Here is a 14,288-nt window from a genome sequence, read left to right as displayed (position 1 = left end):
GTAGTAGTAGTAGTAGTAGTAGTGGCAGTAGTAGTAGTAGTAGTAGTAGTAGTGGCAGTAGTAGTAGTAGTAGTAGTAGCAGTAGTAGTAGTAGTAGTAGTAGTAGTAGTAGCATTGGTGGTAGTAGTAGTAGTAGTAGTAGTAGTAGTAGTAGTGGCAGTAGTAGTAGTAGTAGTAGTAGTAGTAGTAGTAGTAGTAGTGGCAGTGGTGGTAGTAGTAGTAGTAGTAGTAGTAGTAGTAGTAGTAGTAGTAGTATGTATCTTAGATTTTTCTTGTTTTATAATAACCTGACATTAAGTTGCCAAAGTTGAAAAGTTCGACCATACACTTTGCAGGTGTTGGAAGAGGGGAGGTAGCGTAGACGGAGAGTAGTATCAAGGATGGACGGTAGGGACGTATTTACAGGGGAAAATAAAATAAAAACACCGTGTAGGAATCATTAGCGAGCACAAGGTGGGAGTTGAAGGAGATGTGGTTTTAGAGACAGGGGAGAGGAAGGAGTCACACGTAGTAAGTGCGGGAACGAAGGGAGGGATGGATGGAGTGAGCTGGTGTAATGTTGGAGTTGGGGGAGGTCGCCAATGGAGAGGAGGCGTGCCGTGACTTCGCTCGGAGCCGCGCGTCCCGTGGGCCACACACTCTCGTAGTCTCACGGGCGCTGCCACGGGACGCGAAGGCAACGCCACATCAAAAGAAGCGGGAGACCTATAAATAGAGCTTCGGAAAAGGTTCTTCGTGTTTCCTTCTGTTTTTTCTCCCCTTTCGCCTTCTGGGCTCCAACACGCGATGCACATGTGCTCATGTTGACATGTGCGAGGAACTTCATGCTCAAGAAGTCACGTGTCCAATTTCAAACTGCATGTCTGACTCGGCCACCTGTAAAGGGTAACTCCGTCTCCGACACCGCATCCGTCTACCTGCACACCTCGCGGGTTCCTCCTCACCCGCACGTGGTCTTGTTCATAGGTATCACACTGTCGCACGACCCACGTTAGTCCATGTTATTCATTCGGGTCGCACACGGAACGAGGGCACGTCCAGGAAGCCCAGAGCCGATCGTATCCAACCAGGAGCACAGTCGGAATGATCTCCAGATTCTCAACTACCGTTTCATCCCGTGCGTGCACACCTGGAACGCTGCTGTTGCTCCTGACGCTCATTCCCGAGCTCATGCTCTCGCTGTTTCCAGATAGCGCACGGGCAACAGGTCATCAGAACCAACATGGACTGCAACACCCCGCGAACCCTGCGTCACACACTCTGGGAAAGCACAGGTGAGTTTGCACGCCTTCCCTACTGAGGTTCTTCTTCATCCCGATCGGGTGCGTCATCGCTCTGTTTCAATCTATGATTTCCTCTAATTGCCCGTGGACCTCTGACCCACCCGTCTCTCTCACTTAATTGGCCGTGTCACTCCCCCGTATGTTTTGCATCCGTCTGCCTCCTGCCTGGTGCCGGGATTTGTTCCGACTCGCACTCCCCGTTAAGCCAAGGCACCTGCTCGGAGCTGGTGATTCGTGCTGTCCGTCACTCGTGCTGGGTGGTACTCTCATTAAATGGCGCTTCAGAGACTTTCACATCGCTGGGTTACTTTTGTTTGTTCTACATGTCCCAGCAATAACAGCTTGGATTTATCGATGGCGATGTTACTGACTAAAAGCTTAACTGAATATCGAGATCATGGTAACTTCGACGAGCACATCTGCTCCGACATTTCTCACCTTTGCAGGTGAGATTGTGCTTACCATTGCACACTTGTAAAAAAAAAAAAAAAAAAAGGTTGTAGTTAGAGAAATATATATATATATATACACATGTTGGCAACTACAATAAGTAGGGGGGGGGGAGATATATATATATATATATATATATATATATATATATATATATATGTGTGTGTGTGTTTGTGTGTGTGTGTGTTGGCAGCTACAATATGTATTGGGGGGGAGGGGGAGATATATATATATATATATATATATATATATATATATATATATATATATATATATATATATATATATATATATATATATATATATATGTGTGTTGGCAGCTACAATATGTATTGGGGGGGGTGAGGGGGAGATATATATATATATATATGTGTGTGTTGGCAGCTACAATATTTATTGGGGGGGGGAGGGGGAGATATATATATATATATATATATATATATATATATACATGTGTGTTGGCAGCTACAATATGTATTGGGGGTGGGGGGAGGGGGAGATATATATATATATATATATATATATATATATGTGTGTGTTGGCAGCTACAATATGTATTGGGGGGGGGGTGAGGGGGAGATATATATATATATATATATGTGTGTGTTGGCAGCTACAATATGTATTGGGGGGGGAGGGGGAGATATATATATATATATATATATATACATGTGTGTTGGCAGCTACAATATGTATTGGGGGGGGGGGGGGAGGGGGAGATATATATATATATACATGTGTGTTGGCAGCTACAATATGTATTGGGGGGGGGAGGGGGAGATATATATATATACGTGTGTGTTGGCAGCTACAATATGTATTGGGGGGGGGGGGGGAGGGAGGGGGAGATATATATATATATATGTGTGTGTGTGTGTTGGCAGCTACAATATGTATTGGGGGGGGGGGGAGGGGGAGATATATATATATATATATGTGTGTGTGTGTGTGTTGGCAGCTACAATATGTATTGGGGGGGGGGGGGGAGGGGGAGATATATATATATATATATATATATATGTGTGTGTGTGTGTGTTGGCAGCTACAATACGTATTGGGGGGGGGGGGGAGGGGGAGATATATATATATATATATACGTGTGTGTTGGCAGCTACAATATGTATTGGGGGGGGGGGGAGGGGGAGATATATATGTGTGTGTTGGCAGCTCCAATATGTATTGGGGGGGCGGGGGGGGGGATATATATATATACAGTATATATATATATATATATGAATATAAGACCAGACTCCGTGGCATAATTGCTAGATATCGTCCGCTCTGAGTCTGGAAGCCCAATGATTCAAGCCCTCGCCGAGACATACCAAGGACTAAATGCTCATAATTTAAAAGGTTAGATCCCAGACAAACAACGCTGAGAAGGCAATGGCAAACTACGTAGTATATAACTCATGCCATGAAACTGCTTTGGCAGCACTAATGCTCTGTGAAGAGTGTGGCACATGAACATTATATATGTTGTAAGTATGTAGAAATGCCCAACGACTCTCGCTGCCCACTACGTATATGTACAAGGTGCCACAAACGAGTATACCAGCCCAGAAAGCAAGTGCCTCTACTTACCTTAAGTAGGGTACCTAACAACTGGCACACAGTCTTCAATGAAGACCACTCTGTCGTCCAAACGTCAGAGGTGAGCCAATTGCTTGATGGCCAACTATGGTAATTGGTGAAGTTTTGAACTGTTACTCACTGTTCCCTTATGTTCATTTTCTTACCATGCTGCTGTGACGTCATGATGGACACGAGCACAGCTCATGTAAGTATAGCATGGGAGAAATTTATTTATTACGTACGCAAATGCACCAGAAGTTTTGTCACTGTTTAAACAAGTATAAGGCTCGACAACGGCTTGGTCTAAAATTAAAATTGCCTTTGGAGGCCATTTGTTATATTATATAAACAAAAATAATCATGAAATATTGACCCCCAAAACCCTATTCCTTTCCCTCCGTTATATATAGATGTCCTCTTGGTATTAGATAAGGTCCTCTTAGATCCTTCTTAACCTTTCGAGAGGCAAATTATGACAACTAAAATGAATGAATCGACCGGCTGTACCCAATGGATGTGAATTGAAAATCCTTTACGTTATACGAGTACGGTACTGAAATGTTTACATTAATTCCACAGATATCATATAATGCAGGAAAATATTTTATTCCCAAGAGAGTGAATGACAATGAGCGTCTGCTCTGAGTCTGGACGGTCAGTGGTTTGAATCCTTGGAGAGTCATACCAAAGACCTTAAAATGGTCCGTGCGGCTTCCTTGCTTGATGCTCAGATAATATATAGGATAGAGCATGGTAAAAGCACCATAGCCTGTGTTAAAGTTCCTTCTCTGGTTTATTTCATTCACATATATGACCCAAAGTCTGGAGGAGTAGAATAATAATTCCTATACTTTGATTTTATTGATTAGTTAGTTGTTTATTTAATTATTCATTTAATCTCATTGAGCTGAATTTATTATATACTGAAATATTCACAAAAATTAAAGTTGGATAGCATTCTCCATTCAGCATCCATGTTAGCAACCACGTTGGTTTGGCAATGCCCGGGTCCATCTGCATATTACATAAGCAAAAATGGCGGAATTTTGGATTTCTCTCCCTTCTCCTCTAAGTGTGCCACTCTTCCTCATTTACTGATATATCTTCCCAACCTCCCTTCCCTCTTTGCAACCCCCTCAATTTTTTCCAAAACCACCTTCATCCTCCCCACTTTCCCCCCTTTGTCTTCTTTTCTCAATTCCATTTTTTCAAGTTATCTCAAACGTTTTCCCATACCTGCGTGCCGTCAATGTTTGTCATCTTCAAGTGTAATGTGCTGTCTGGTGAATTACAAAGCTAAACTAGAAGGCACTCGGTAGAGAGCGACCTCCGCCAGGTGAACAGTTTACGTTTTGTATCCCACTCATAGGTCGGATGTGGATTCGGACCTGAACCAAAATCTAATTGGCTTGTCCTTGTCATCTCCCCATCTCCCCAACTCATCCACCAATCTTTGTCACAACTCGTCCACAACTTTCTGTAATATCATGCTATATATCATTTTTGGCCGTCTCTCTCAATGGTGAAGAATCACTAAAAATTCTTATATCCGGATCTGGATCTTCACCAAAATCTAATCATCTCATCCTTGTCACACACCAAACCTGTCCACAAAATTTCGTCCGAATCCATCAATAACTTTTTGAGTTATCCTGCTCACAGATGGACGGACAGACAGACAGACAGACAGACAGACAGACATAAAATTGAACTCAGATGAAGGTATTGACATCGAAAGATAGTTGTTGCACCTCTCGTACCTGGAATCTGAAATATTCATTAAACCCTGTGCAACCCATGAATGAAAGGGAAACTGATATTGAATTTGGAGAACTTGAAATGTACAGATTGTGTCCTTTCGTTTTTTCACTAAGTTGCTTTAAACACATCCTTATCTAAAAAGAATACTCACAGGATAAGTATTCTCCATTCCTACTTTATTAAATGCAGCATTTATTACCTTTCTCCAGTCCACCACCGAAGGGGACGGAGGTTATGTTTTCACCCGTGTCTGTTTGTCTGTCTCTTTGTCTCTCTGTCTGTGAACCAGCAGGATATCTCAAAAAGTTATGAATGGATTCGGATGAAACTTGGTGAACAGATTGGGTGTGACAAGGACGAATTGATGAGATTTTTCATTGGAGATTAGATTTGAGTTTTTAAAATTTTTTAAGTGATTCTTCACCATTGAGTGATACGGTCAATAACTATAAATATAGCACGATATCTCGAACAGTTATGGACGGATTATGACAAAACTGGGTGGACGAGTTTGTTAGGTGACAAGAACAAGCCCATTCAATTTTGGTTCAGGTCCAGATGCAGATTCGGCCTATCGGTGGGAAACAAAACATAAACCTTTCAGCCTGGCAGAGGTATGCGCTCTACCGAGTGCCGTTCTAGTTACCCTGCGCTTGGGAAGTAAATAGTGGGGTTAAGCGATCGGTTGTATGTACGTGTCTGCATTTTGCTAAGAGCGTATATAAAAAAACGCTCAGCGGAGGAATTTGAAACTTTACTACATGTTGTATGACCATTTGATATAGCGGTGAATCTTTTGAGGTCAACATAGGCCAACATAAGTCAACATAAAATCCTCAGTTTTCACCCGATTGGCTTGAAATTTGAAGAGGATTTGCATACCAGGTCACTGGAATGAACCACCAACTTTTTTCTTTTTTTTTACCTCCATCACCCATCACCCATCACCCATCACATCACCTTCGGTGATGGAGGTTATGTTTTCACCTCTTGTCTGCCTGTTTGTTTATCTGTCTGTCTGTCAATTGCCTGTGGGTCACAATTTTAAACCAATCTTCACAAAACTTCACCAGATGGTAGAGTTGGTAATAAGGAAGAAGCCTATTGATTTTGAGGTCAAAGGTCAAAGGTCATCTTAAGGTCGAATTTCTCAAATTGCCATTTTTCATCCGATTGACTTCAACATTGAATTGCATTTGTATATTGTCAATAAATTGGGAAACCAACTTTTTTTAGGTCAAAAGGTCAAAGGTCAACTCAAGGTCATCTAATTATATTGACTAAACTAGAAGGTTTAGTTATGATATGTGAAAAAATCCACCATGGAGAATGCTAACATCTAATTATATTAAAATCATCAATATAAACGAATTATATTGATATAAGAATCAATTTTTATCTGATTGAACCTAGCTTTGATTAAGATCAATGTCGACTTCCGCTTCCGGTCCGGTCTGGAGAGGACGCTGGCGTTACTTGTTCGCCGCTTCTCCGACTGGGTCATTGTACATAGTCTGCTTTTCTGGTGGTCGTGGCGGCTTTTTGGCCGTTGGGTCTGCCCTCTGCTCGGTCCCGGCTCTGCTCCTGGCTTCGCCTGCCCGGCTCTTCCATTGTTTCCTCAGGCCCGCTCCCGTTGTTTGTGGCCGTTGTTTGCGGCTGTGGCTGTTTGCTGCTGCTGTCTTGGCTTGCGGCTGCGGTCGTTTGCCGCTGCGGCCATTGCTGTCTTGATTAGCGGCTGCGGTCATTTACCGCTGCGGCCTTTGCTGTCTTGAATAGCGGCTGCGGTCGTTTGCCGCTGCGGCAAGGCCTACTCGTCCTCCTCAACCTTGGCCTCTTACTCGTCCCTTCGCTCCTGCCTGGCATGGCTCTAAGGTACTCCGCCGCAAGGCTTCTTCTGCTCAATACTCACTCCACCCCATCATGCATCTCTGTAATCAAATACCACGGACTCCTGCGACGACCCAGATACATTCATAGAGGCTCCGGTCATACGTTTGTTTACTTACAAACAGGTCACTTCATTCCCGTACTCTGGTCGGCTCAGCGCACTCCCACTCATCGTCCCAGCGCACCTGGTCACAGCAACGCACACGATCGCACCTCCTGTCTGCAAACCCTGGCTAAATCACCTGAGTTCATCCCCACCATACAAAGCAACATCAAGCTCACCCTGTTCAATACCCGGTCCCTCAACAACAAAAGCCTCATCCTGAACGACTACATTCTGGAAAATAAACTGGACTTTCTCTGTCTCACTGAAACCTGGCAACAACCACTGGACGACTTTTCACTCAACCTCACTACACCCAATGGATATTCTTACATCAATAAACCACGCTCGGAGGGCCGAGGTGGTGGAATTGCCGTAATTCACCGACAGGACATCAAGACCAGCCTCATCTCCATCTCATCTGCTCCATCATTTGAACACCTGGCTTTTAAACTCTCTGGTCGCACACAGTCAGTCATGGCTGTCGTCTACCGCCCTCCCAAACCACACCCATCATTCCTGTCTGACTTCTCCTACTTTCCGACCCAGCTCTTTTCCCTCTCCCCCTCAATCCTCCTCCTCCGTGATTTCAATATCCACATGGACTCCACTGACTCCACAATAACCACTGACTTCACTGATTTACTCACATGCTTTACCCTCACTCAACATGTCAACTTTCCTACCCATAACCGTGGTCACATTCTGGACCTTGTCTGCTCTACTGGATTAATTTTGCACGATCTCTCTGGCTCCGACCTCACCCTCTCTGACCACTTAGCCATCACTATGACCATCAACATCCCCACCCCAGCACCAAGGCATTATCGCACTATCAACTTCCGTAAGCTAAATGCTCTTTCACCTACCTCATTCTCATCCACCCTCTCTGAAAAAATGTCCACTTCTCCCTTCGTTGACCTCCACACCCCTTCTGACCTCACTGACTACTACAACCACACTCTCTCCTCCTGCCTTGACCAGCTTGCGCCTATAAAAACCAAAACAGTTTCTTTCACCCATTCTGCTCCCTGGTTTACCCCTGAACTCCGCCTGATGAAAACTCGTGCTCGCCAACTTGAAAGACTCCGCAATAAAACAGGTCTCACAATTCACTCCCAAGCCTACAACACTACAAAGATGCCCTCTCCCGTGCCCGCTCAGCCTACTACTCTCAAATTATCCACTCTGGCTCTGGAAACCCAAAAGCACTCTTCTCTACAATAAACAAACTCCTCAGCCCCCTGGACACCACCACCCAGTCATTCACAGTAGACAACTGCATCTCCTTCCTTTCATTCTTCCAAAGCAAAATTGACAACATCTACAGCAGCTTAACCACCACCGCACATGCTCCCCCTCAAACCACCTGGCCCCCCTTATCCTGCCAACCCCTGTCTCAGTTCTCCCCAGTCTCCCCTACTGACCTCTCTGAACTCCTCATAGGAATGAAAACTGCCACCTGCACTCTTGACCCCATCCCCTCCAGCTTTGTCAAGGCCTCCCTTCCTGCTCTCTCTCCACTTATCACTGCAACAATAAACTCCTCCCTGTCTACAGGCATCGTCCCACCATCCCTCAAAATTGCTGCTGTTACCCCCATTCTGAAAAAACCTGGACTCAACCCTGACACCCTAAACAACTTCAGACCCATCTCCAACCTACCCTTTCTGTCAAAAGTTTTGGAACGCGCTGTAGCCACTCAACTCAAACATCACCTCTCTGCCAATAACCTGTATGAAACATTCCAATCCGGATTCCGCTCCAACCACAGTACTGAAACTGCTCTCCTCAAAATCACCAACGACCTTCTCCTCTCCTCTGACGCTGGCAACCTCAACATTCTCATCCTCCTCGACCTCAGCGCCGCCTTTGACACCATCAATCACACCATCCTCCTCACCCGACTTGAAACCACCTTTGACATTACCGGCACTGCCCTCTCTTGGATCAAATCATACCTCTCCGACAGTCGCCAGTTCATCTCCATCAATAACTGCAAATCCCCCACTGCTCCCCTCCCCCAAGGTGTCCCCCAAGGTTCAGTTCTTGGCCCCCTCCTCTTCATCCTGTACCTGTCCCCCCTTGGTCACTTAATCCGCCGTCATGGTCTCCAATTCCACTGCTTCGCCGATGACATCCAGCTTTTCATCTCCACCAAATCCATCTCCACCGCCACCCACTCTATCCTGACAAACTGCATCACTGAAATAAAATCCTGGCTTCAAATCAACTTCCTCAAACTTAACTATGATAAATCTGAAATAATCATCATTTGCCCAAAAATGCTCACCAAATCCACCCATAACTTTGCCCTCAACATCGACGGTTTCCCAGTATCCACCTCCCCTCACATCCGGAATCTTGGCATCATCTTTGACCAAACCCTCTCCTTCGACAAATACACTAAACAGATCACAAAGACAGCCTTCTTTCACCTGAAAAACATCGCCCGTCTCCGTCCATCCCTCTCCTCCACGGCTGCAGAAACCCTCATCCACGCCTTCATCACCTCCCGTCTGGACTACTGCAACAGCCTCCTCTTTGGTTCACCCTCAATAATCACCAATAAACTCCAATACATTCAGAACTCCGCTGCCCGTCTACCCACCCATTCCCGGACCCGTGACCACATCACCCCCGTCCTTTACAAGCTTCACTGGCTCCCCATCTCCCAGAGAATCCAGTACAAAATCCTCCTCTTGACCTACAAAGCCCTCCATAACCTGGCCCCATCCTACCTGACTGGCCTCCTCTCCAGACACACTCCCACCCACAACCTCCGCTCTGCTGGTACCAACCTCCTCACCCCCCCCATCCGGACAAAATTCAGATCCTGGGGGGACAGGGCCTTCTCCATCGCTGCTCCCACCCTCTGGAACTCACTACCTCACACCATCAGAGACTCCTTCACTCACCACATTCAAAACATCACTCAAGACCCACCTGTTCAACACTGCATTCAACATTTAACCCACAGCATTTAACCCCTGACTATCTCTTCTCCTTCTCCTTCCTTTTGTTTGATTATTTACCGATTGATTTTTGTCTTTTTGCACTTGTTTTTTGTACTCTGTCAAAGCGCCTTTGGGTTTCTTGAAAAGCGCTATATAAAATAAATGTATTATTATTATTATTATTAATTCATCATCATGAATTAAAATATTAATGAAATGTACAATTTGATGTATCCATAGCAACTTTTTTTGAGGGGGAGGGGGATGGAGTTTGCAAGTATCGTGCTATGCGTGACGTCTTCCTTGTCTGTTTGTCTGTCTGTTTGTGAGAAAGATATCTGAAAAAGTTGTGGATAGATTTGTTTAACTATGTTTCTCCCTTTTTTTGCCCAAATGTTGATTTTTGTAGTCTCGTTAAGAGAGAAAATAGGACGCCTACAAAGTTGATATGCGTTAGCACTGACCCGCTCAGGACATCTTACTATAATTCACAAAATGTCCGTCCGTCCGTTCAAAGGTACCGCAAAAACGGCTCAACCGATCGCAACGATATTTTGGTATTCCTGGGACCCCTTGGAGTAAAATAGGCTATATTGTTTCTCCAATTTTTCCAATTTTCCAGTTTTTCCAAACACGATGGAATAATATTTACCGATATGAACAGTGATGTGGCTTTAGTTGAAATTCTACAAATACTGTTTATTCTACGTACCAGGAGAGAGTAGATCGAATCCTGACAAACTCTTTCTATAGATGAGGGCGAGACTACCGGAAGTAAGCTGTAACACGTGCCCTTTTGTGGTTTGTTTTCAACGTATCCAATCACGTGACTGTTGGCGCGAAGGGTGCACTAACCGGAAGTTACGTAGTTCCGCGGGCGCCGATATAAACGTGCGGCTCCGAAGTAACACGGCAGCGTGTGCAAAGCGACTGAGAAACAGGTGTAGCGGCCGCTTCCGTGTTACAGATTTGGCACGCACTCTTCACACATAAACGTGCGACTGAGAAAGACGTGTAGCGGCCGCTTCCGTTTTGCAGAATTCAATCTTTTTTCAAAGTGGGCGCCATGTACTGTTTAGATTTTGATGATTTGCGTGTGATTTGATTCAACGGATGTTTATATGAATCGTTTAAAATAAAAAAGCCTTCAATTTCTGATATTTTGCCTTTTAATTTGGGCTTCCCAATTGAAGCCCCGCCCATAGGGCGGGTACCGTTGCTAGTTAACATAATTTATCCTGTCTGAGGTGGTTCACCACGCCCACTTGCCCACAACCTCTCGTGTGATGTGAGGGTGGTTCCGGTATGGTTCATCCTTTACGGCTCCTTGCGTTTGTTGGTGTGTGCTCACAAACCGAACTCTAGGGTTTTTGTTCTTCTGTTTGTTTTGATTTAAATCTATCATATTGTTGCGGTTTTGTGTTTTTATAAGAAAGGTTAATTTCCCCTCCTAGTTTAGTTACACGACAACATGTAGCCTCGTTTAAGCTCAGTTATTTCTTAGTAAATGTAAGCGTAGACCTTTCCTGTGTTTAGTTTTGTGTTGAGTAGGATAATGAGAATTAGGTCCTCTTAGGATGCCTCGATGCTTTTGGTTTTGGCACGAAATACCACGAGGCAGGCCTGAACAAGTCGACCAAGGCCGAAGGAAGGCGGAGGAGGAACCGACGGTAAGCGCGAGCCGCCAATCAGGGCTCAAGGGGAGTGACTTACCACTGCAGCAAAAGGCGGAGTTTGGAACATTCAATTCGGGCTAGGGCGGGGCAATATAACCCTGTGCCCAGAGCCCCCACCTCAGATCAGTTATGAGCTAGAGTTGGCAGAATACTTGAGTTGAGTTCTCAGTTATGAGCCGAAGTTACGAGAGGAGACGCGCGGATACGAACTTGCCCTGCTCCCCACGCTCTGCGCAGTATTAATCACGCTGTAAAGATGACCCGCGCCGGGCCACAGACGCGCGTATTTCCTTCTGCCTGCCTTTGCCGATATACGCGCCGTGAGGATTTTCCTGCCTGCCTGCCTTCGCCGGGATACGTGCTGTGACCGCCAGAGGGTCACGCCGGGTGAGCTGTTCCTGGAGCGACCAAAGCAGGTGCGTTCGGCGCGTGAACATTCTTCCTTCATCTCCCTGTGTGTGTAAGTGGGCCCATTGTCTGGGGAAATAAGTACGACTGATTAAGACTGCCCTGTGTCTCTTCTTCTACCGAATCATTGTACATTGTGTAAATAATCATTAAATCGTGTTATTCCTTTGATTCGACCGTCTTGTGTTTTCCATCATTGGCTTAGCGTGGTACGAATTAGATCGCTCTGATCGGGTTCTATAAGAAAGGTAACAGCACGGGTCACGTGGTACGCCATCCGCTCGGGTGTACTCAATTACGCGTGGCTCGTGCGAGACTCAGTCCCCACTGCCGCTGCAGCATGGGTACTCAAGGTACGTGCGAAATTGTCCTGAGACCCTTTTCCACGTCTTCCCGGAAGTGGCGACTCAGTCTCGTGGTTCGAAGACCCAGAGAGAAAAAGGGGCTTAATCTCCCCTTTGTAAGGGAACGGGCTTTGGAAAACTGCAACAATATCATAGCGAGTGTGATGGGCATGTTAAGATCCTTGGACAGAGCCATATCATTCGCACACCCACTAAGGTGAAACAGTGAATGACCCCCCTGACCTTGAAATCTCGAGATGCGTGTAAACGGGATTTGATAATGTATAAAAGGTCATTAGAACATCTCCCACAAATACAACTTGGCTCGACTTACCAATTAATATGATTGGTTATTGTCGCGCAGTTTTCACTTTTAAGGAGAGTACAAACACAAATTTGACCGAAGTAACAGAACTTTTTTGTTGACCATTTTCCCTCAGAAATCTGCAAATAGTTTTTTCATCATCATGCATTCATGACTTGCCTAGTGCCTAGCGTGGTTTCGCAATATGGCGCCGTTCGTCTGTAAACGATCAACTCCCCAAGAGATTTTGCGTGCGTGGTGTAGCAATATGGCGGTGTTAATCTGCAACCAATCAACTTCCCATGAGATTTTGCATGGTGTAGCAATATGGCGACATTCGTCTGCAATAATCTGTTTTTGTCAGTTGTATCATATCGTCACTATTGTGTAGTTATGGTGCAGTACAGTATAATGTAGTGGAGTATATTATAGCATTTACAATTTACATAGTAATATGACCCTACTGCAAAGCCGCAATGAGCCGGCGAAGCCAAAGCCTCTTGCCACTATTTCCGTCTCAACTTCGGATATTTCCGGCCATGAAAAACTATCCCCTATGGCCGCGAGATTTCTAAAAAATAATTCTTCGTCAATTTTAGAATATTTGACGCCGTTTTCACCCTCCGAAACGCGGTAATAAGCTTTTTTGAAATATTTTTTCAAATGCTCGAATCTCATTGGTTCCGGTGTTTGGTGAAGATTTTCGCTGAGCCTGAGGATAACCAGGGCCCGTGCAGGCCCAGGGGAACGAGGTTGGTTTTAAAGTATTTTAATTACAAATTAGAGGTGCATAAGATTGTGAATCAAACAAAGACGGGTGAAACAAACTCCTATTGAACTCTTCGCAATTTTTTATGCATACTTCCGCATCCGCAAGATGGCGGCCTCCATGGAGCGATTTGGTGCGTCAAAGCTTCGAAATTCTCAAAGGATCCAGCAAAATCTGGTTTTTACACATAATACGTATGCGTTCATTCACAACACCGGCTTCGCCGGCTATAATATACTGTACTACATACAAGTACGGTATGGTATAGTTTACATGGTACAGTATGGTATATTAATTGGTACTGGGTTCATATTGTGGTGTTCTGCTCTGAGGCAGGTTCATGTTCAATCATGCTGATCGAAGCAGTTCTTGCATGGTTCGGGTTATTACTAGGTGGTTTGCCATTGTCTTCCTAGTCAGGGCCCTTAGGGATATTTTGGGGCCGTTTGGTTCAAATTATTCCAAAAGCACCAAATTTGGCCCAGATGTTGCCCATGCCATACTCTTTCGATTTTTGACGGGCGCCAAAACGGGCGCCCCCCCCCCCGGGGGCCCCATATTGGCGAAATACTAAATGGCCGCCACCCGGATTAGAGGAAAATCAGTTAAATAACCAAAAGGGTTGGAATCATGTATGATACCACTTTTCAGGGGTTTCCGAGGTCGAGGAATCCAATTATGATGTTATTTTGATGATTTGAGGTCAAGGTCAACCCTCAAGGTCATCCTAAAGGTCATTTTTGAGTCAAACATGTCGGTTTTTGAGTTTTT

At 45.0% G+C, this 14,288-nt stretch overlaps 1 protein-coding gene across 2 annotated transcripts in view; it reads left to right on the top strand.

Moving 5' to 3' along the window:
* The first annotated feature begins 632 nt into the window (after positions 1-632).
* Positions 633-14,288, top strand: part of LOC137421829 (EMILIN-1-A) — a 32,824-nt gene continuing 19,168 nt past the window's right edge. Inside the window, exon 1 of one of the 2 annotated variants that reach the window (XM_068108263.2) lies at positions 633-1,274. In XM_068108263.2, the coding sequence (XP_067964364.2) occupies positions 1,084-1,274 (191 nt within the window). In that variant the 5' untranslated portion in view covers positions 633-1,083. Of the gene's footprint in view, positions 1,275-1,580; positions 1,730-14,288 lie in introns of those variants that run through there. The other variant, XM_068108264.2, reaches the window with a different exon arrangement.

This window comes from Myxine glutinosa, chromosome 2 (assembly GCF_964187855.1).
Source record: "Myxine glutinosa chromosome 2, kmMyxGlut1.1, whole genome shotgun sequence".
In the NCBI taxonomy this organism is placed as follows: domain Eukaryota; kingdom Metazoa; phylum Chordata; class Myxini; order Myxiniformes; family Myxinidae; genus Myxine; species Myxine glutinosa.
The sequence above is the reverse complement of the archived record's forward strand: the minus strand, read 5'-3'. Positions and strand labels throughout refer to the sequence as shown.